This window comes from Ictalurus furcatus, chromosome 5 (assembly GCF_023375685.1).
Source record: "Ictalurus furcatus strain D&B chromosome 5, Billie_1.0, whole genome shotgun sequence".
NCBI lineage: Eukaryota > Metazoa > Chordata > Actinopteri > Siluriformes > Ictaluridae > Ictalurus > Ictalurus furcatus.
Window position 1 is genome coordinate 27,014,287 of NC_071259.1, and position 22,873 is coordinate 27,037,159.

At 37.5% G+C, this 22,873-nt stretch overlaps 2 protein-coding genes across 5 annotated transcripts; one reads left to right on the forward strand and one right to left on the reverse strand.

Annotated features, from left to right (window-relative positions):
- Positions 1 to 702: 702 nt before the first annotated feature.
- mier3b (mesoderm induction early response 1, family member 3 b) lies at positions 703 to 15,607 on the forward strand. Of its 3 annotated transcripts, none has more exons than XM_053625537.1 (13): positions 703 to 1,462; positions 1,701 to 1,725; positions 1,855 to 2,000; positions 4,131 to 4,265; positions 4,399 to 4,522; positions 5,195 to 5,268; positions 5,413 to 5,482; positions 6,832 to 6,980; positions 7,194 to 7,275; positions 7,365 to 7,456; positions 9,234 to 9,361; positions 9,779 to 9,930; positions 13,502 to 15,607. In XM_053625537.1, exons 1-13 carry the CDS (start codon positions 1,460 to 1,462, stop codon positions 13,900 to 13,902), a joined length of 1,581 nt encoding a protein of 526 aa, XP_053481512.1. In that variant the 5' UTR covers positions 703 to 1,459; the 3' UTR covers positions 13,903 to 15,607. The 3 variants fall into 3 exon arrangements, with proteins under 3 accessions (XP_053481512.1, XP_053481511.1, XP_053481513.1); XM_053625536.1 differs by having other exon boundaries at positions 732 to 1,462; positions 7,362 to 7,456; XM_053625538.1 differs by having other exon boundaries at positions 870 to 877; positions 7,362 to 7,456.
- A 3,410-nt stretch (positions 15,608 to 19,017) lies between these two features.
- On the reverse strand, positions 19,018 to 22,766 carry mrps36 (mitochondrial ribosomal protein S36). Of its 2 annotated transcripts, none has more exons than XM_053625547.1 (5): positions 22,658 to 22,766; positions 22,088 to 22,203; positions 21,590 to 21,653; positions 20,639 to 20,907; positions 19,018 to 19,511 (listed from the first exon to the last, which is right to left on the reverse strand). In XM_053625547.1, the coding sequence occupies exons 2-5, from the start codon at positions 22,139 to 22,141 to the stop codon at positions 19,494 to 19,496; spliced, it is 405 nt and encodes a 134-aa protein (XP_053481522.1). In that variant the 5' UTR covers positions 22,142 to 22,203; positions 22,658 to 22,766; the 3' UTR covers positions 19,018 to 19,493. The 2 variants fall into 2 exon arrangements, with proteins under 2 accessions (XP_053481522.1, XP_053481523.1); XM_053625548.1 differs by having other exon boundaries at positions 22,088 to 22,180; positions 22,658 to 22,765.
- Positions 22,767 to 22,873: the final 107 nt, after the last annotated feature.

A 22,873-nucleotide genomic window follows, 5' to 3' on the forward strand; every position in this document is an offset into this window, starting at 1 on the left:
ATATATATATATATATATATATATAATTTTATAAAAGTGATCTTTTATATACCTGCTTTTCCTTTATTATCTCAATGTATCTTTATTTTATTCAGTTGGATTATATCATTACAAGTTATAAGCTTCAGGAAACAGTCAGGCTGTTTGAAATTTTCTAATTTTACCTGTTAACATGTTTTTTTGTTCCTCCTACTGTCTGAAAACATGCTGGTAGGTGGATTGAGTACTCTAAATTTCCCTTATGAATGTGTGTGTGTGTGTGTGTGTGTGTGTGTGTGTGTGTGTGTGTGGTGTCCACACAAGAACTGGCATCCCTGCCAGGGTGAATTCTCTCATCTTGCACCCAGTGTTCCTGTTCCTAGGATAAGCTCTGTCTGGACCCACCTCATCCATGAACAATAATATATATATATATATATATATATATATATATATATATATATATATATATATATATATATATATATATAAAGTATTTACTGAAGATGAATGAATGTCAGTAGTAGTGTCAGTATGACAAGAATGCAAACAATAAAAATAAAAATTAGCAGAAGTAGCAGCATGATAAGATATATCAGTATATCAGATTGCCCATGTGCAGCAGATGTCATTTATAAATATAAATATGTAAAAAGATGTATTTTGAAAGACAGAAAATTTGTATGCATACAGACTTGAAAAGTATTGCATCAGCTCAGCAGTTTGATCAAATAATCGTGCTTCTTCTTTTAAAATAAGAGCATTTAAAAGTCAGTGGTCAATGGTGGTGAGTTAAACTGAGCCGGACTGCCGCCTGGGCCTCCCATTGGTTACCCGAGTCCATCCGGGTACTGGGCGCGAGCTGGCCTATGAGACTAACGCTACCAATATGGCGGAGGTAAGGAGGAAAGCTGGAAAGAAGTGTCAGATTTAAAATCCGTCTATTTGACATTTTCGAGGGACGGGTTTTAATTTAGTAGAAATAGATAATGTAAAGCAATTTCTGTTTGTTGCAACGGGTTGTTTTTCCCACTCACAGGGCTGGAAAATAGACTATAGAAAAGTGTATTTATAGAGGGATGTAACAGGGCTCGACAGGCCTTTTTGCTACCGCGTCCCGTTAGCTAACGCTAGCTGTCCGCTCAGAGCCGCGGCAAAAACACGGCCGACAAAACTGCGCTCGCTAATTATTATTATTTTTATTGAAATACTCGAGCTAAAAAACCGTGGACCGATTTAATTGAATTAAATGAGATGTTATTTGCGTGTTAAGGAGCCGTTTGTTCGCTGTGCATATGTAGGAATTGTGAAATACGGCTATATTTCGTGCAGTAAAGCTTTGTTTATGTTTTTTTCCCCCCGCATCTCGGACATAAGCAGGTTTGCTCCGTTAGCAAAAAAAAAAACAACAACAACAAAAAACACAGCGTAAATGCTAAGACATGCTTCCCGATAGACGTTGTCATTGTGCTAAAGTCGAATGGTAAATTTTAGTTTGATTCACATTAAATAAATTGTAATTGAAACATTTCTTGAACTCCAGAGATGCTTCTCCGTTCACGTCTGGGCCTGTTGACTAGTCGCGGTGTAAATGCCGCCAGTTAGACCATTAGCTTTTACCTGGACTGCGTTCAGACAGTGTTTCTTCGATAGTTTGGTTATTTTCTTGTAATTTATATTCAATTAATTTGCTGTTAATACATGTATTTGTGTCTCCTCAGGCTTCCCTTGGGAGTTCAAGCCCTGGTATGTACCAATGTAAATAAATAAATAATTCCTAAAGGCATTGTATTGAATGTCATGCATGGTTTATTTTTGCATATTGAAAGTTGCAGTATGTAAACTCTCTGTGTGATTAATACAATCTGTGCACAGTTGGCTCTCTGTCCTCGGAGGATCATGACTTTGACCCGACAGCAGAGATGCTGGTTCATGAGTATGATGATGAGCAGACTTTAGAAGAGGAAGAGGCGCAGGAAGGAGACAGGAATTTCAGCGCCGAACTGGCGGATCTGGAGAAGGTGAGCTTTGAAACACATTCAGGCCACTATAAATATTAAGTGTGTTATCGCATCTGTCTAATCTGACACGGTGACTTTTATCGTCAGCGGTTAAATTGAGATATCGAAACTTCCAGTATCATTTTTTCGTTTGTTTAAAATAAAATCCGCAAACTGATACAAATATAAACACTCATAAAACTTACAAAATTATAAAACTTTACATTAACTGTTTGTCGATTTTTTATATATATATATATATATATATATATATATATATATATATATATATATATATATATAATGTGTATATGTGTATGTATATGTGTGTGTGTGTGTGTGTGTGTGTGTAAGTATTTATGTATTATTTTAATGGATGCACAAAAAAGCACTGATAATTAAACTACAGTCCTAAATTAATAATAAAATCTCACTTTCACTGCACCTTGTGGTCTGTTACTCACTGCCTTTAGACATTTTACGTTTCCCTCTTTTTCCCCCTCACTTTTAAATCGCTTATGAATTCCCATGCACATTTTACTTTCGAATTAGCCGCAATTTGGGGGGGAGCAGTTGCTTGAATGGTGAGTTCATTATTATTCTTAATGAAAAACACAACTACAAAACAGTACAATGACAAGGTCGCTTATATTAAACATTGAACTTTTGAAACCAAATCTTCCGTAATCGTCTTGTCAGTCAGCTTGCCTCACTCTCATCATGTGATGAATGAAATCTTATCTGTGCTGTGACTCTGACTCATTCGGCTCATGCTGAATCGAGCAGACGTGTTCAGTTTTTAATTGTTTTTAAATTCTGTAACTGAATTAAATAATTTTTATTACTATTTAAAAAAAAAAAAAAAAGCAACATGACAGTGGGGGTGGTGCTGCGGTGGACAAGTGATGTAATCGGTGTGCGGCCGAACACCGTGTAACACGACTATCTCAGCAAGCCTAGTTCTTGACTCTGGGTATTCTGCTAAAGCTAGTGGCGTTACATTACGTGCCTTTGACATTAAACGATTTATACTTCCGGTTAGTTAAAAAAAAAAAAAGCTTGTGTTCTATTTGAGACGATATTACCTTTCTAAAATTTATACACTAGACGGTAGAGTGCATAGTGTAAGTGTATAGTACGTCATTTGGTACACAACTTCTAGTATTTACTCTCCGAAGCGTGTTTTCGGAACAGTAATGAGTAAACGTACCCCGTGCCATGCGGAGGCCAACTAATCGAGAATGAAATTCGTTGACATCGATTTTCGTAATTGATTATCGATTAGTTGTTGCAGCTCTAGTCAGACTATGGCAGCTCTGACCATATTTCATTGCACCATGTGACCATAATTCAAATCAAACGTTTATATTAATGTGCTCATTCTAATATCAATTCTGTAGTAACAAATCATTCCCTGAGATTGAACAAAAAAAACAAAAGTAATTTAACAAAGAAAATAACTAATAATTAGTATGGTATAGTTTTCTGTAACAAGATATTACTTAACATTTATGGAAGGAGTCTCCAGTGTGAGCACTTTGTAACAGTCAGTAAGTTTTCTGCCACAGGAAGATTTTCTGAACAGAAGATCACATCAGATTTCTCAGTGACCTACTGTGTTTATTGAAGGGGAAAAAAAGAAAGGTTGATGAGGTAATGGCTGTTTATAGCTGATATAACACAAGTGATAACAGGAACTAACTTATTACACAGACATTCTACAGCATTAAATGAAACTTTTTAAATGTTTAAAAAGCGCAATCACATCAGTTAACATTAAAACAGGAAAATTAGGGTTTGTTTTTTTCCTGTAATTTAAACTAATTAATGTTGAGATGACATTACAGTATTTGTAATGCTGTTGACAGCAGGATTGATTAAAACTGTGGAAATCCACTGTTAACATGAAGAGCAACATCAGAGACTCGAATAATTAAATGGTTCATCACATCACAGTTAAATAGTATCCATGAAGGTTTTATTAGAAATGATTTACATTGCCATTAAAGTATACTACCAGAGCCGGCCTGGCTGGGTGCTGCTGTCTTGCACTTCTGCTCACTGTAACTCGTGTGTACAGTTAAAGTGAATAAAATCTGCATAATTGTTAGCATCTAAAATAAGTTATGTCTGATGTGCTTTGATTTCTAGGAAGGGAATATGCCTCTGGAGGAACTGTTGGCTATCTATCGTTATGAACCATCAGTCAGCACGGCTGCAGGGTCGAGCATGGACAGCTCCTCTGGTGAACTGGCTGATGACCTTCCGGACATGACCCTGGATAAGGTAACCTGCGTGCTGTTAGCAGTGTTGCCAGATTCTTTGATTTTCTATATGATTTGGTTGGATAATTCAGACAGAAAATATCATTCGAGTTGGTGAAAAAAATTTTAGATGATTTTTTTGGACATGTCTGTAGGAAGAGATAGCCAAGGATCTGCTGTCAGGAGACTATGAGGAAGAGACGCAGTCTTCAGCTGATGATCTGACCCCTTCTGTTACCTCCCATGAAGCCACTGACTTCTTCCCAAGAACACTCAGATGTGAGTCCGCAGAAATATGAAGTAAAAAATATTGATAGCTCTCTGCATTAGTGTCAATATTCATAGAAATATTCATTCACCATAAAATACTATTATAAAATATTGTATTATTACATATATTTAATTATTTATGTAGACCCAGCAATATAATATTGCTTTAACAATATACAGTATATTATTATTGCTGGTAATTATATAATGACATTGACAGGTAAATCCATATAAGTAAAAATTGTATTAATTAATACATTCCTCCTAGTAGTAGTAGTAGTAGTAATGCTTTATTTGAGTTTAAAACCTCAATGTGCTGTAAAAATAAAAGATAATACACTCATAAGTAAACAAAGAACTTAATGAAAGTCTACAATCATGGATGAATATATTTTAAATGTCATGGATAATTTTTAATCTGTGTTTGAGGTTTTTATTTTATTTATTTTTTTATTTTTAGTGAAAGATAGATCAGAACCACACTTGGAAATGGTTTTATTATGTGAATCTGATTGAGTCTGTGATCTTCCATTGGTGCTGATCCTCTCATTACATAATTTGTGTCTGTTTTTGAGGTTCTTATGATGATTCGTCGTTAACCTGGTTTTAGTTTAAAAAAAAAAATCTTCCTTATTATAGTGCCAGTAATCCATTCATGATGTGCTTTGTGTCTGATCTCAGCCAACACTACTTATGACGGTGATAAGGAGTCTGAGGGAGAGGAGGATGCTCTTAGTCCAGAGGATTCAAGGAAGGTCCGTGTCATAACGAGACAGTAAACTGGAATAATATAAGCGGCTAATGCTCCAGTCGCATGTTCTTTTATAGCACCTTGCGACGTATATGAAACGTTGTGTTGATGTTCAAATGGAAACGGAGCTGATTTTCTTCCCTTGCAGGAAATAATGGTTGGATCCCAGTACCAAGCAGAGGTTCCTGGGGGCCTGAGCTTCTACTCTGATGACAAGGGTGAGGGACTTGGTTGAGTTGTCAAAAATGTAAACTTTTAATTTAGAGGTGTGACTGTTGAAAATAATGATATAAACCATTTCATGTGTAATAAGTAGGATGCACCAAGATTTTCAGTTTTTGACGGAAGGAGAAAAAAGGCCAAAAATATGAGCCAAAAACATATGCCACCATGCCCCGCCCCACCCTACACTGCCCCTTAGTGCTCAGCGCTCGGATTTCACTCTCGATCTAGCCGACGGTTATCACTGCGCTACCCAGCAAATGGTGATCATGTTAGCGGATTGTAAATACTTAAAAGTTTCTGATAGACATCAAATTTGCAATCTGCAGTGTTTGTTCAGCAGAAATTTCAAGAGGGGGTACTGTGCCGTAGCACTTTTCCACGATAGGTTTGATACACCACCTGAAAACACGACATCCTATTCAGGATGCAGAGTACAGCAAAACAACGATGACCGAATAGAGGCCCTCTCCCATTCCGTGTTCTGCCTGTTGTTTTCATTAAAATGATTGTGTAGCATATTTAAACTTTTTGTATTTGCAAGATGCTAGCTTAGAGATGCTAAGTTCATTACTTGACTGCTGTTTTGCGTATCATAATAGTTAACTTTACGTTATTTGGATAACTGGCTAAAAAAAATCTGTTAAATTTGATTGTTACAGAATTGAATGAAGAATAATATATTTAATAGTGTTTTTGTTTTGGTGCGTTCATTTCAATAAAAGTGTGTAGCTTTTCAATTCAGATTCATGAAATGAATTAAAAAGTCTAATATTAACACAATTCTACGAAAAACTATTTTAAAATTGGTTTTTAAAAAAATTCTGTTTCGGTTTTCGGCCAAGTGCATCCTGAAGTTTCGATTTCTGCCCAGAATTTTCCTTTCGGTGCATCACTAATAATAAGGAATAGTATGACTTTTTAAAATACAGTTCAAAATAAGTTGCAGGAATGGACAAATCATTAGGTTGGACACCCAGGACAAGCAGATTTCATGTTGTGGCAATTAGATTATTTATTTATTTTTAATTCTTATTCTCTCAGTGGACAAATAACAGGAAGAAAACGACTCCTTCGTTTCATTTGGCATGTGTGTTTGTGCAGTGCACCTTGATTCTGTATCCATTTTGTGATACTTGTTTGAAATCTCACTGCCTGTGGCACGGTACACATCAGCAGAGATGATGGTAGAATTTCTTTTTTATTAGTCAGATTAATTAGCATGCACGGACAATGAATTTTTGGGGGAAAGAATCAAAAGATCCCAGTGCAAAGCTGTCTCACAACTCAGTCACCTCGTGGTTCTACTGTTTGTCAGTTAAATGAGTGGGTTTGTATTTTGCAGTGTTTGAAGAGGAGGATCAGTTGCTCTGGTGTCCTGACGTGTTGTCGGAGAGGAAGGTGGAGGACTACCTCAGAAAGGCGCTGTCTCAGACTGCAGACAGTAGCATAGAGAGCTCTACATGTGGAGGACACATACGAGACAATGAACAGGTTTCTAACTTCAGGCTGCACAGAGCACACTTTATCTAGTTTTCTAGAAAAGCTTTATGACAACAATGATGATGATTTATTCAAACATTATGTATAAGTTAAGTAGTTCCAACTTAAGCGTGACTGACGTTTCAGTGTGTTTTCATATGGTCTCAAGTGAGTCTTGTCTCTAAGAGATATTTACTGACTGACCTAATATTTGTCTCGTTCTAGGCTTTGTATGAGCTTGTGAAATGTAACTACAGTACATCTGAGGCCCTATCGCAATACTGCAGTAATCCGAAATCCTCAAAAGGTAAGTTTCTTAACATTTAGACAAGAACATTGTGTTCAGATCGTTTGGAAACTTGAAGGTAATCCATCACTTTGTTTTCTGTGTAGAAGAATCGCCACCATGGTCTGAAGAAGAGTGTAGAAATTTTGAGCATGCGCTACAGATTTATGAAAAGAACTTCCATCTAATTCAGAAAAACAAGGTTGGTACTTCATTTGAATTGGACCAAGTTTGAACAGGGCTCGACGTTAATGCTTGTCAGGTGAAAGACAATTTTACTTTGTCAAATGTCAATAATAACAACAACAAGAAATAATAATAACTGGCTTTATTTGTGATGTAGATTTTGTTATCCAGTAAGTTATAACCAAGTTGACGTTCTTCTGCTGCTGAAAATAATCTAGAGTGCGTAGGCTGGCACTTTCTGCGGAAACCGGGAAAGTGCAGGTTTAAACAAGCTTAGAAACAAGCTTGACCAATCAGAATTTGATTCGACTTTACCTCAGGCAACAGCAGCGAAACTCGTCTTTCGTTTTCTAAAACTCAATGTCACTCAAGCCTCCGCACCCCAGCCAAGCGCCTGGTAAAGCATCGAACTCAAAAAAACAAATGACTGCAGAATCTAACACAGTTAATGAAAATAAAAGGGAGAGGAAATTTATCACTACCTGGAAAGATGAATTTGACAAGTCATGTTCACAGTTCTGTACACTTGCTCTAATATTACCATAAACACTGTAGCTAGCTACATCATTACCCAGTGCAAGTTTACTTTTCTGCCGCAGAGAATAGAGTTTATTGCATATGTACTATTGCATTGTTTTAGACAACATACTGTAGAAACAGAAACTTTGATGTGTTGCTTGAGATTGCAACTCTTAAGCCTCTGGTATACTTCGTCTGCTACACGTATGCTAGCGTGTTCACAGTCGTACACATAGCCTTTCAAAGTATACTCCATTTGACATGTACGCGTACACAGGCAGTCGACACATGCACGTTACGACAACTTGCTCTACCCCTCCTGGCCTACAAGAATCAGTACAGCGCAGTAAAGCAGGTCTTCAGGTGTGAAGAAATTAAAAAAGAGAAGATGCTCTGTACGACCACTCAACCAGAAAAGAGCTTGCACTTGTTTCCATCTCTTCTGTTTTTTCTTTAACTACCTTGAGAATCAACAACCCTGGGTCACTGTTGCCACCTTGTGGAACAACTAAATAGCGCAAAAGAGCTAAATGCGCATGTGCGACCTACGTGTGCAAATTACGCATGGTTAGAAAAATCGGGCGGTGCTCGTACTCTGCTGATAATGAAATTTGCACCACGCATACTGTACGCTGTTCCTAGCGTACGCATAAAAAGTCAAGCATACTTTGGGCTTAAGTGAATTTAAAGCAACTTGTTCTACAACTATAAAAGTAGCTAATATTTTTATATTGTGATTTTAAGAAAGTGAGAAGTGTTCCTCTATTACAGCTCATGTTCATTAGTCAAGGGGACAAGCGCTTCCAGGATGCACGTCTGTCCCATGACAAAAGCAAACGCCACCAACACAACATGAAGGCAAACATGATTTTAAAAATGAAGTTTATGCGTTTGCTTCTTTCCAGGACTGCAACAGAGCTGTTGCCAGCTACCACATCACTGTTTAGTGTGGTGCTGTTTAAAGTTGAATGACTCAAGTAAGGTGTTATGAGCTGATCGAACACTGATGAGAGTGTGCTTTTAAATAATTATATTTACACAGCAATTGTGGAAATTTTTTTCCTTTTTTCTCTCCGGGCAAGTAACTTTATTTATTTAGTCAAGTGAATGGCAAGTAAATTTGTCTGAAGGACAACCACATGACAACGCTTAATGTCAAGCCCTACTGATGCTCATTTTGTTTATTAAGTTTTTGCTAGTTTGGGAAAATTCAGAAAAAAATAAAATGTGGTTCTCTGTAATTAATTCCCCTTTTACGCTTTTGTCATTTTTAGGTTCCAACGAGGACGGTGGCAGAGTGTGTAGCCTTTTATTACATGTGGAAAAAGTCTGAACGTTTTGACTATTTTGTTCAGCAGAACCGGTTCGGGAAAAAGAAATATAGCATTTACCCTGGTGTGACGTAAGTAAATCATATTGTTTACATTAACTCATCATTGAATATAATAGAAAAAGTCCTTCTTGTGAAAATGAACAAAAATAAATTACAGCAAATCCTAAAAAAAAAATAAATGCGTTCAAGGTTTTTTTTTTTGACTTGGAATAAAGATTCATAAAAAGTTGGTTAATTATTAAACTTTAATGTTGAGCAGAATTGAAGCTTCAGTGACAAGACAGGTGGGGCTTACTTCCTATTGCTCTGTTCACAGCTCTATGATGCTAGCAAAAAATGGCAAAACAATGACCCAGAAAAGGGTACCTACATTAGCAGGAGTAAAATTAAAATATCAGCCACAAATAAACAATTATATACATAAAGGAATAAGAAATGCTCCCAAAAAATCCTCTATACAATAATCACTGTTGTTTTCCTCCTTAGAGACCTGATGGACCGGTTAGTGGACGAGGCAGAGGGTCTGGCAGTGGATGGCTCTTCGTCCATGTGCTCAGGTGGAGCAGGAGGGAGGATGGAGGTGTCTGCCGGACAGCAGCTCGGCCTTCTCAACACAATCACTGCCAGTGACCTCACAGGTGAGTGTCGCACTCTTAGGAAACCACGAGCAAGATCTCCCAGTTTACATCTGCAGCTTTTAATGCGATGTTAGAAGGTGAAATTTTGGACAATACATTTGCATCACATTTAAGATCTTTAACCAATTGGATATAAGCATTATTACTTAAACAGGACACGTTCCCTTTTCTGTGAAAACCATTGCTTCTTCTACTGATTAAAGTTTGCATGCGACATTTGCTTCAAGTTCAATTTGCATGAACTCTTGCAATGTGAACCTATAGCAGTGTGACTTCAGATGCAATGGAGTGCTCCTTCATAGAACATCAGCGTCATAATGGAGGAAGCTCACTGTAGCAGAGGTTCCACAACATTTTAAGAAACTAAATGGTTCTGCAACTATCCTGCAGAAGAAATGCAAAGTTTCTAGACGAGTACTTGTTTTCATCGTCCGCCACACTGCAGACACCGTGAGCTTTTATGGAAATAAATTGGGGCAAAGGCACAGCAATACTGCAAGCAGAACCTGAATTTGTATTGGCTTTTTTTTTATTGTATTGATTTGCCGTGTGAATAGAGTATGAAAATTCCATATCACGGTATTGTTAAAATGTACTGAAAATGTACAAAAGGTAGTGATACACACCCTGAAATCATTTTTCAGGTTTTTATATTTGAAAATCAACAAACAACAAATAAAATGAGCAGCATAAATATAATAACATTAACATTAAAGTTAATGCGTCTCTGTTATAGTTATCGATTATATTGAAAATGAAATCGGAGGACTTCTGTATTTGTATTGGACGGTGGGAAAATCTCCCGAGCGCCATCACTGCCTTCCGCCGTGTTCTCACGCTCCAAAAACAACAGTGTTGCATGCTGCGCCTGCGTCAGACTCATGCAGCGTGTGTGTGGACAGCGTTTACCGCGAGTTTTACAAATCACGCATGGTTTTGATGATAATTAAATGTGACGCGGTAACCCTAATCGTCTGGGAATTTTATCATGAAACCGGTAACCATTTCATCCCTATGTGTGAATATGATGTTAAAATTAATGTAGCTTTTTCAACTGGAAAAAACCCTGGGGTTTTGTTTTATGCATCCTTTGATAAATAAGTACAGTACTAAATTTGTACTTGTACGCAAAAGGAAATTGGTATTTATGAAACATATGTATGCACAGCTGTCCATTGAATGGCCATTGATAAATCCCACACATTCAGAATTGATGTGCCTGTACACGGCCACACTTACTTGCATAAAGAAATGCTTTTAAATCACCATATATGGTAAACGTCTTCACTTTAAATCGGGGGTGCAAAACATAGCCGTAACTGGCCCGCCTGATGAGTCCGTGCAGCCCGTAGACCATGTACCGCAGTAATATAATGGAAATGTAAGGAATTATCCACACACAGATGCAGTTACTTTTATGTATCCACTAGAGGTCCTCTTGTCTGCGTCCTTAGGCTATTATTATGGTTACTTGTAATCTTTGGGTATTTCCAACGTGAAAACGTGAGTATGTGCGAAATGCCATATATTCCAAGAAAAATGGATGAATATTTCTTCTGGGAAATAAATAATAAATAAATAAATAAAACAGTTTGTTTAATTTGCTCCCAGCATATGGTGATTCTCAAAGAATTTAATATTCGATGGCATTACAATACAAATCGTGTGAAGAAGTACAGTATACTGGCCAGGCACGAACAGACACGGTAACTGAGTTGGTTGCAGCACTTAAAAAGCAACAGTAAGTTTTTACTCGTAGTCGGGAGATTAACGATGCTGCTGTGAAAGCCAGTTGTGTTTGATGTGGTGAAATGATCGGTCTGGTCTTGTATCGGTTTTATCCGTCATGCAGTGTGTTAGTCTAATCTAATCCTGCCTGTGCTGGCTGTTTATATGAAAATTTACCTCAGAATTCCATTTTGGGTGATAAATAAGTGTCAAGTTCAATTTTAACTGTTCTGATTGTTCTTGGCCCGCCTAAGGTGATATTTTAGCCAATGTGGCCCCCTACTCCAAATGAGTTCCCCACCCTTGCTTTAAAGGGTAGCCTGCACACGGTGCTGTGTGTTTCAGATGACATGGAGCATGCCTAAAGGTCTAAGAAGGTGAACTTCAATGACAGTGAAGTAAAGATACTTTTATATACAAAAATACTGTTTTATATATACACTACCGGTCAAAAGTTTAGACACTCATTCTTTATTTAAATTTTTTCCCCCACATTTTATAATAATAATAAATTCATCAAAACTCTGGAGTAACACAAATGGAACTGTGGGAATTATGTTGTGATAAAAAATCCAAAATAAATCAAAATAATTTTATATTTTAGCTTCTTCAAAGTAGACGCCCTTTTTGCCTAAAATTTCCAGAAATGTATTCTTGGGATTTTCTCAATCGATTTCTTGAGGAATTTCCCTGAGATGCTTTTTAAACAGTATTACAAAGTTCACACCTACGCTGGACTCTTATTGGCTGCTTTTCGGAATATTTCGCTCCAAGTTATATATATTTTTTTAAATTGTAAATAAAATGTTAGTTTTCTAGTGAAAGAAATGAATATGTTGGTACGACTTTATTTTTGTCTACAATACGGATTTCAAACATTTAATCATTCACCTTCAGATCAGAAGGTTTTTAAGCTCATGAGAAACATTTCAGTGAAGTGTCCCCAAACTTTTGACGGGTAGTGTGTGTGTGTTATATTATATATTAGTTTGTGAAATAAATAAATACAGTTAAACGTGTATATTTTATGAATGCGTGTGTGCGTTCTATTTTCCCAGTTACATTTAGAAACTCTGTGATGGCTTGAAAATTCATCATTTTTGCTGTCTTTTCCGCTGCTGGTTTTGGAAATGTAATGCATTGTGAGTTATATGAATGAAGGTGAGGCGTGTCATTATTCAACTTGTAGTTGGTTTAGAAATGCCATTACCGTCTCCAATTTCTCTACGAAAACGTACCCGTAGCTAAAAGCACTAGAACAGAGATCAACTAAAACTGCACTGGGCAAATGAAGTGGACTGATGATCCACTCCTTACTCTCGGCATAAAGCTTCCAGTGGTGCTAAAAACACATTCCCTCCCTCCGCAAAGCTGCATGACATATCTTCAAACAAAGCATAATCCTATTCCATCTTTAAATGTTCGTGATATATGATTTTACTTTACATTCCATCTGTAGCATCTGTCTGTATCCTGTGAGCAGGGAATTCAGTAATTACTCTCAGTTATGTGGATATGATAGTCAGTACGTGATCTAGAAGCTGTGCATAGTCAGTTTACCTGCTTTTACACTTTTTAGTAATACAGTAAAACACGTAGTAGTAAGACATCAATTAATAAATAAAAATTGCTTCAGGCTCTTACTGAGATCTTGGCTATATAGTTTATAATATTGAGAATAAACACTCACACATATTAGTGGTAAAAGTTTATGAGGTTATATCAACTTATTCTGCAATTTTATGCAAAAATGGCTAAAGGATAAATAAGATAAGTTCCAGTAACTGTTTGTTTTTTTTGTTTGTTTGTTTTCTTTTTTCCCTCCTCCCCTCTTCATTTCCAGCTCTGAGTAACAGCGTGGCATCCGTGTGCAGTCAGGCTGATGTGAGCTGCTTAGACTCGTCTTACTTCCCCCCTCTGGAGACATTCCACCGTGGAGCGCTGACTCACGATGAGGCTACTCTGGGCTACGGAGCAAGTGGCGACGCCAGCTGCCTTGGTGTCCTCGACTCGGCTCTGTATCGGTCGGAGCTCAGCGTGTGCAGTGGCAAGGAGTGCGAGCGTCCCTCCAAACGCCTCCGGATGGGCCTCGCCGACTCGTTCATCAACGACACACACCGCATCACGGGAGCCAAGATGGCCGTGTCGCTCACAGACTTCAGCAGCATAGCGAGCGGAGATGCAAGCGCTTTCATCAGCTCACACTCACGCCATCACCAACACACTGCACTGCAGTCTGACTGACCCCAACACACACACATACACACACCTCCCAACCTGTACAGATCCACCCACAGACTGAACCTTAGTTTCTTTTCTAATTATGTATAAATCTACTTTTTTTGTGTAATATGACATCAGTGATGTCTTTATTGTACAGAGCTACGAAATCTTGATTTCTCAAGAGTTTAAATAGCCATTTATTTTTCTGATTCTTTAGATAATAACGCTATATCAGCATCGATTTACAGTTCAACATAAATGCTGGAGGTAGAGAGCTGTGACCGTTGCTCTCTTATCGTATACCCATCCCTGTAACTGAAGCCTTCAGTTTCAATTTCCCGTGAAAAAGAATTGTTGCCAGAAAACTGCATTGACTTCTTTTTGTTTTGTATCTTTTGTCATTTGTAAGTTTATTTTTTATTCTAAATTGGTACTGTTTTTGATGTTTACACAAGCTGAGAGACAGAGGTTCGGCAAATGTAGCATTTTGTATATCAGGAAACTTTTTTTTCCTCTTAAAATTGGGGATTTGCAGCAAAACCACATATCTATTACAATGAAGAGCACTTCTTATGAGTTAGCAAATTTTGGCTTCCATGTTTCCTTTTTGTTTTTTTCTTTTTGTTTATTTTACTTTTGCTCTGCGAATGCATGCCATGTGTCCTGCCTGTGTTTTTACGAAGCGTCAGCGTGCCATTGGATGTTAATGTTTTGTATGAAGAGAATTGTGTATTTGTCCAGTTTGTTGGTAGCTGTGATTGTTCTAGTTTGGCTGGTTGTAAGTGTATTTAAGCTTTAAAAATTCACCCTTCAGTGTGCAACTTCACATATCATCAGGGTTTTTTTGGGTTTGTTTTTTTTTTCACACATGAACCGCTTGCTTGGAAGAATGAGTATTGAGGGTGCCAATATTATTTCCTCTCCTAAGACTTCCAGGAAAAAGGCAGCTGACAATTGGTACACCTTATAACTAGGATGTGTGTTGAACGATGAGTGAGCAGATCCACCCCTGCTGGTTTACTCAGTCTGACTTGTTTTATGAGTTTTGGCCCCTTTGGGATTAGAAGAAGAATGTGGAAGTGTCATTTTGACTTCGACCTCTGTTGTGCCCTAAAATGAAAATTTATGAACTCCACCCCCTCCCCCTCCCAAGTTTGGTGACAGTATTATATTATACATTTTCTGTTGTGAATATGCTACGTCAGGTAGCCCCAAAGCTATCGGGCTCGCTGGAGGTTTAACCTCGAGCTTAAAAGCTTATGGATTCTTACAGTACAGACACCAGTCTGCTATTACGGGTCACTCGTGGTTTCTGTAAACCTAATTATAGTCGATGCTTTGAAAGTTAGTGTGATTATTTCAGTTCTTCAGAATCAGACATGGCACCTGATGTACTGAAGATACTCAGATGCTTTGTCTTATTTGTTCAGCTTGCTGAGCTGTAAAAAGTTCCCCTTTCTGCCATTCTTATTCTGCCATTTTTGTATACTGTACGCACTGAGCAGGTGGGACTTGTATCTCCAAACAAGTGCTTTTTTTTTGTTCTGTGCATCCAGAATACAAAATACTGTTGAATACTTTTAGCCCTGAACACATTTTAGAGAACGGCTGATGCAAAATATATATATAAATAAGGTTCTTGTTTATTATGGCAATAACATGTAGATATGTACAGATTGTTTAATTGTTGTATTTCTTCTAATATTCCTTAAAGATATTATGCTCTTCTTTTTTTTTATTATTATTAAATAATAATAATGTTGCAGTAAGAAACGTGCCCATCTTACACGATAGCGGTGGCTATTTTGCAAATTACCACTAAAATGTTTCAAGTGGGAGATGTATAGAGATTTGCATGGCACATTCTCTTTAGTGACTTCTTTCGGGACGCCCCACTACAAGTGCAAGACGATTCACCTCGGCTCATATGGGTGTGGAAATGCATTTCATTCTTCTCATCAAATAAGCTGCTATGGGTCAATGTGAAAAACTGCACCTGATGAGTACAGAATCACAGAGCTGAGGGTTAAAATGCACTGCTGCTGCTGTGTGTACGTCCAGGAGTCGTGCTGGAGTAGAAATATAGTCTTGCAGATGTTTGGGATTTTTCACAACACAAGATGTACTAGATAACTCGAGGCAAAGACATTCCTAGTGAAGAGATGTGGCTTTGGTTTTCTATGTCTTACTAAGAGATGCTTTGTGGAAAAACTTCCCTGCTGCCTCAAATGCAAGCTTTCTCAGTGCATCAACTCCAGATTTTCTGCTGGAGTCTGAATGTAAAAAAAATGATGATGATTATTATTATTATTATTTTTTAAACAATGTTTCAAAGATTTAGGATGAGCGAGATGTTGTTTCTCCCACTCACTGCATGTGAAAGTGGTTCAGTTGATTCGTATCAATGTGTTTTAATCCACTTTCCAGTTGGCAGTGTGTAGAAACATCCTGTTTTTCATATTTGAATATCAGAAAGCTTAATGTGCAAGGTGTATTGAGTTACACATATCCATCCTTCCCAAATTGCTTGGTAAATATTCTCAGTAGTTTTGGGTTTGTGTATTTCACATTCATTTTGTTTGAATTCAAACCGAAAATGAGCTCCAATCCATTCATGGGAGAAACTTATAAAATAAATTTTAAAAAAAGGGAAAACACAATTGTGAATAACAGCGACATATAACTATAAATGTTTATCCAGAAATATAGACAATCATAACATTTAATAACCGAATTACTCCAACATATTGTTTAACATGTAAATACAATTATATTGCTTTTTTTTGCGCTTGTTTAGGCATTATTTTGTATTTTTTTGTTGTACTTTATTACTTGATGTAAAACATCCAGAAATAAAGCTCTGGAAACAGTTGTGAGAGAGTTTAAAGTCTTCCAGTGTTTGTTTCTGTTAGAACTCTCAACATAATCTGTCTTCTCCCCCCTGCATGTGTAGCGTGTGTGATTACAACAGATGAGAATTTCTACACGTCTGTCTGTACTGAGAACAGAAAACCACTTTTTACTTTTTGACTGTCCTTAGGCTTCAATTATAAAGTATTAACGTTGGCATTTTTGAGCTGTTGACACCCAACTTCAAGTTCCTTTTAACATGTTAAAGGAAACACCCAGCCTGACACATACAATCCCCTCTGAAAGTATTGGAACAGCAAGGCCAATTGTATTGTTTTCGCTATACACTGAAGACATTTGGGTTTGAGATCTAAAGATGAATGAGACGATAAATCAGAATTTCAGCTCTCATTTCCTCATATTTACATGTAGTTAAATAACTAATACCATGGCACCTTTTTCTTAAAGCCACATATTTAAGTGTTTCTTGCTGCCCAGGTGTGCCCTGTTCAATTGATTGTTCAAAGAATTAATAGCTCAATGTCTACTCTTGGTTTGAGCTATAGGTTCCTGCAACAAAGGATTTCATCAAGAGAAAAAACTGGAAGGTTTTAGACTGGCCGAGTCAATCACCAGACCTTAACCCAGTTGAGCATGCATTTCACCTCCTGAAGAGGAGACTGTATGGGGAAACTCCACAAGACAAACAACAACTGAAAGAACCTGCAGTAAAAGCATCACAAAACAAAAACCTAACAGTTTGGTAATGACAATGACTATAATGAGTACCAGCTTGATGCAAGGGCTATGCAACCACAAATTAAGTGTTATTTACTATTCCTATACTTTTGCTCACCTTGCAATTGAACAAAAAAAATTCACCTTGATCAAAGGTGCCATATTCTAAGTTGTTTAGCTAGATGTAAATATGAGGAAATGAGAGCTGAAATTCTGATCTGTTGTCTCGTTCATATTTTGATCTCGAACCCAAACGTCTTCAATGTATAGCAGAAACAATAGAATTGACCTTGCTGTTCCAATACTTTTGGAGGGGGCTGCATTAAATTGAAATATGTCTCATGTGGTTAACGATTCTGTGGCTAAACTGTTGGTTGATGCTGTGTTTATTATTCTTGTGAGAAGTTAAGGGTTGTCTGATGCACCGATATCACATGGAGACATGTTTATTAATGTTATACCAGGAGAAAAAAAAAAACTTCAACAGTCTCAAAAAGCATAAGGGTTAACGGCTACATTTTGCCGTTTTCTCCTAAAAAGAAAGCTTAATTTCTCACGCTCCATTTTCCAGTGACATTCAAAGCAATAGCAATGAGAAATCTGACGAATTGATGGAAACACCAAACGGACACTAAGTTCCATGATGCAAAACAGCTAGATGATGCAGTCGTGCTGAGTTACAGACTTAGAGACTCAGCTAAACTAGTCAGAGATTTACAAGCTGACTTAAGCGCAGTGGGGTTGATGATGGCAGTGTAAGCGTGAAAGTTGACGCTTTGGATGCTGATCTGTTTAAGCCGGGTATACAGATGAAGAGGTGAGACAGCTGGACAGACTAAAGTACAGAAGCGCTGCTGCATCGCTCCTTTTAGACAGAGACGGAGCGAGGCCCAATGCTGCATTTGTCTTAACTCAGAAGTAGGAGGTGTGAACTCAGAATTGTGTCATTATTTAGCTCAGGCACGTTCTAGAAAGTGTGAAAACACATGAAAGTGTAGCATGTGTAACGTGTAACACAAGCTAGCCAGCTAACATTAGTGATGAGTTTAAAACAGCATGTTTTAGTCTTTCAAAACAACTGGTTTTTAAACAGATTTAACCAACAATTGTGTCTATGTCGATTGGTCTACAGTAAATACTACTATAAACTCACTTAAATTAGAGAAGTGATTTTATTTACTGCTGACGTTGTAAGCAGCCATGTTGACGTGACACCGTATGCTGAACTCGGGGTTGAGGAAAAACTTTCCGAGTAGGAATTCCAAGTCGAGTTGGGGGTTTTTTCCCAGTCAGATGGCGGAAGTTCCATGTTACAATCTTTAGTGGAGCGCAGTACAATTCCCATTGACGCCGCTATCAGGCAGTAGATGAACTGCATTGTGGGCCATGTGAGGAAACCTTTAACCAAAATGACGACTGTCCCTGAGATAATCATACAACAAATCTTTCACACAATCGAAGAGTGTATATTAATTGTACATATAGATATGGGAGTAATTCAGGGTGGATTTTTCCTTTAGGTTGTGAAATAAAACAATCAAACTAATGTGAATTAATATAAATTTAATAACCCAGATTTCCACACAGTGCAGGATAATTGTTATTCCTTCTTGTGCCAAACGAACGCACTGACATGACGTGTAATTGGGGAACAAAGTGAACGACTGCAGTGTGAACTGAGCAGCCTGGCTTAGTGAAATGATCCAACTATATTAATAATAATAATAATAATAATAATAATAATAATAATAATCTGTAATGTTGGCTTAACAGAGTGCACCTAGAAAAGTACTAACTCGTGGTCAACGAGTCAATGCTGCAAACAGAACACTGCAGTTGAATAACGTTAATGAGGAAAAAGACCCGGCCCATATTGAATAACTATATTTCAAAATCACCTCTCTGTACATTTGCAAAATAACTCTAATCCTCTATGGTGAAATCCTCTTGATGAGGAGAATACGAGGCAACAAGAAAAACCTTCTCCACAGCTATCGGCGCTGGCTGGATTTAACGATGACCCGTCACTCAGGCCCGCCGCGCTGCAAACAGAACGAGAATATGGTTAACGATGAGGAATATCCAGCAATATACCAATCCATAAGAGCCACTGTTAACCCATGACCCATTTTGTCCTAGCTTGTATTCTTCAAGACTCTCAGGCTCAGACAGCAAGGTAAAAACATTTTTTTATAAAAATATCACACTCATTTCTTAAAATCGTTTTAAAGAAAGTATTTTAAGGGTGACTAAAGATTAAATACAATTTATTTCTTCAAACTGTAGTCTCATTTGCTTGCACTGCCACATTGGTTGCCGTAGTAATGATGCAGGCATGACTAGTGCTCTGCAAGCGCAAGTAAGAAGAGAGAATTCATCTTTTTTATTATTATTATTACGATGAAACTGCTTTTGATTTTATCTGTTCAAATATTTAGAATTCAGCTCAGATATTAATAAACCAGGAGAGGGGTGGAGTTGCATCACATTACCCTGTTATTGATTATTTTCCTATAATACAACAGCACACCCTGTTGTTGTGGATTGTACGCTGAAAGCACTGGGAGTTAAGTATTAGAGCTCGACCGATAGTGGATTTGACCGATACCGGTAACTCAGTTGGGCGGTACCTACCTGACAATAAAGGATGAATCAACCAATAGTTTTTAAAACTGATACTGAATGAAAACATAACACTCAAAGTAAAATACTGCTGAACTATACTACAAAAATAAACAATACTGATTGTACCAGGAAAATGTACTGTAATTTTCTTTTATGAAATAAATATGAAAACGTTAATAAATATTAAAGTAAATAAAAGATATACATCCAAACTGCACCAAAAAATAACACTCCAAATAACAAATAAAAATAGACATGCAAAATGAACTAAAAAACAGTTCAAATAACGCAACAAAATGTGTCAGCTTAAATTTCGCCTCTAGAGGCCGCTCTTGTACTGTATGACGACAGCAGACTCTTCTCAGCCGCAACCGGGAAAAACTATCGGTGTTGATTTTTTCCCAATAACTGATTGTTAACTGTAGTGTTAGCAGTGGGAATGTACTGGAACCCTGGTCATGAACACACAGCACTGAGATTTGATCCCCTCAAGCTCAGCAGAAGAGTAAAAGCACATACACAATGGCTCAGCCCCAGCACTAACCTGAATGTAGTCCATCTCCTCGAGTGCGAGGGCCCGTCGCCGGTATCTCTGTGGAAGCTCCTTAACAATAGAGATGTTGTCTGGTGTGCCAGGGAGTCGACTGATGGGTCCTGTAGGTTTTGGAGGTGGTGTAGTTGACTGCGCTGCTGCAGGTGCAGTTGTAGGTGCAGGTGCAGTTGTAGGTGCAGGTCCAGTTGTAGGTGCAGGTCCAGTTGTAGGTGCAGGTGTGTGTGGGGTGTTGGCGATGAACAGCTTTAATGCTTCTTGTACTGAAAAAAGGAATAGTTGTATATCAAAACTTCCTATGAAGGTTTTTATTTGTATTATATTTTGCATTGTTTATTGGAAATAGGTATCACAAAAGTGCATCAGGTTCAAGGTAGCAGTAGAACAGGATATTGAGAAAAATGCAGCATTGGTACAGTTTTATTTTTGCAACTACACATAATGTTGCACTTTCAAGATTTTTATCTAACTCACTCTCTTAAAAGAAAAAAAAAAGTCATGTTTTTCCCCCTGTATAAACTAAAGGTAAATTCCAACTACACAAAAGGATACACATAAATAATGCTCTCCAGGGAGGTCTGCTGACCCTGGGAGGTCTGTGAGACATCATTCCACAATTTTTTTTAAAAGACATTATAGTAGAAAATTCCACAGTCTACTATTGTCAGACTTATAGTTATTATACAGGGTGTCCCAAAAGTCTCTATACATAGGGGAAAATTAACACTTTCTAGCTACATATTTCATACTTAGTTTATATGATATATTTTTCAGATAACTTTTAAATTGAAAAGAACAACGTATCGACATCATTTACACTGAAAGGAATCCCTTGGTGTGACCTTTACTCGCTTATCTTAATAATGACCTGATGAAATGTTTAGGGTGTTTTGAATCTCTTCAGTGTATGAAAGAAACACACTGAAGTGTATTTTTCCTGCTCACCGTTTGGCTTGGGCACGCCCTGCCGATTTGGAAATTTGATAAGTGGTGCATGAGGTCGCACAACCTGTGAAAAGTGGGATGATGATGATGATGAGACATTAGATATAAGCGTAATGTTAAGTTTTGCTTTAAACACAGCTCATATAATACAACAGTGATGCTCTCCGTGATTGTGTTTACAGAAATAACAGAGCCATGCTGTCCAACGACATCAGTGATACATTATCCAAATGTCTTCTCACTTATAAATAAATAAACAAATAAATAAATAAATAAATAAATATAACCTATTTATGGAAGAAGAGAACTTGAATACAGCTCCATGTACTGACAAGGACATTTGGTGAATTGCTCACAGCAACTCTGGGTATAAAATGTCTCAAGGTCACGTTAACATCCTAAAACCCCTCGCCGACTAAAACACAGACTACAAACTAGAATGAGAGGAATATTTTCACTACGAGACAATAAATTCAATCGCTAACCGAGAATATTTACCTGCACGACCCGACTGGCGGCGGCCATCTTGCCACTGCTAACTTTACTTCCCATAGCGACCTCCAAGAACTGCTTCCGGTTTAAACGGTGCAGCTGTTGACATTTTCTAGTTTTAGCTAGAGGACAAATCCTTTATTGTTTGTATTTGCAATACAGGGCCAGTATATTTCTAAACAAAAATACCACGCATAAAACAAAAACTATTAAGAGTACATTACATGTTTTTTCCTCATTTTAAATATATAATACAATTCGTTTATACATTTAGAACGTGCAAAAATACTTAATAAAACCAAAACATCACTGGCATCAACTTGACTGTACAAATAAATAATTTTACAACTCAGAATAATTTCATTATATTGCACATTTTCGTAATAGGACGTTTATTTAAGATATTAGCCAACTTTAGGTACCAAGCACAATCCTCCCTGAGGACGCCAGCTAACTAGCTAGTACTGTCATGGTGCACTTGCCTTTAACAAATGACACGCGCTAACCAGTGCTAAATAATGTAAATAAATCGCGGTTAACGCCTATTAAGCAGGCTTATCAAAGCTCCATCCTTACCGAAACATATCTCTCTACTATCTACGACAAAATGAATTTTCCATCACATCCTATACCATAACATCCAGCACTGACAACAGCGGTCTGGAGGATAGTAACCAGTGGCTGAATCCCAAATGGCCTCGAAGTGGATATATAGTGCACTAGGAAGGGAATGCTGGCGTATTACCTAATATACCATGTTTAGTAGACTCATATAGGAAGCAGAAAGTCGTT

Bases quoted from the DNA above. Each gene is read 5' to 3' on its own strand.
- mier3b (XM_053625536.1), top strand. The intron at 4,523-5,194 runs GTGAGTCCGCAG...GTCTGATCTCAG, and splicing joins CTTCCCAAGAACACTCAGAT to CCAACACTACTTATGACGGT. The intron at 9,362-9,778 runs GTAAGTAAATCA...TTTCCTCCTTAG, and splicing joins AGCATTTACCCTGGTGTGAC to AGACCTGATGGACCGGTTAG.
- mrps36 (XM_053625547.1), bottom strand. From the start codon at position 22,141: ATGGGAAGTAAAGTTAGCAGTGGCAAGATGGCCGCCGCCAGTCGGGTC. The intron at 21,654-22,087 runs GTAAATATTCTC...CACTTTTCACAG, and splicing joins CCGCCAGTCGGGTCGTGCAG to GTTGTGCGACCTCATGCACC. The intron at 20,908-21,589 runs GTGAGCAGGAAA...TCCTTTTTTCAG, and splicing joins GGGCGTGCCCAAGCCAAACG to TACAAGAAGCATTAAAGCTG.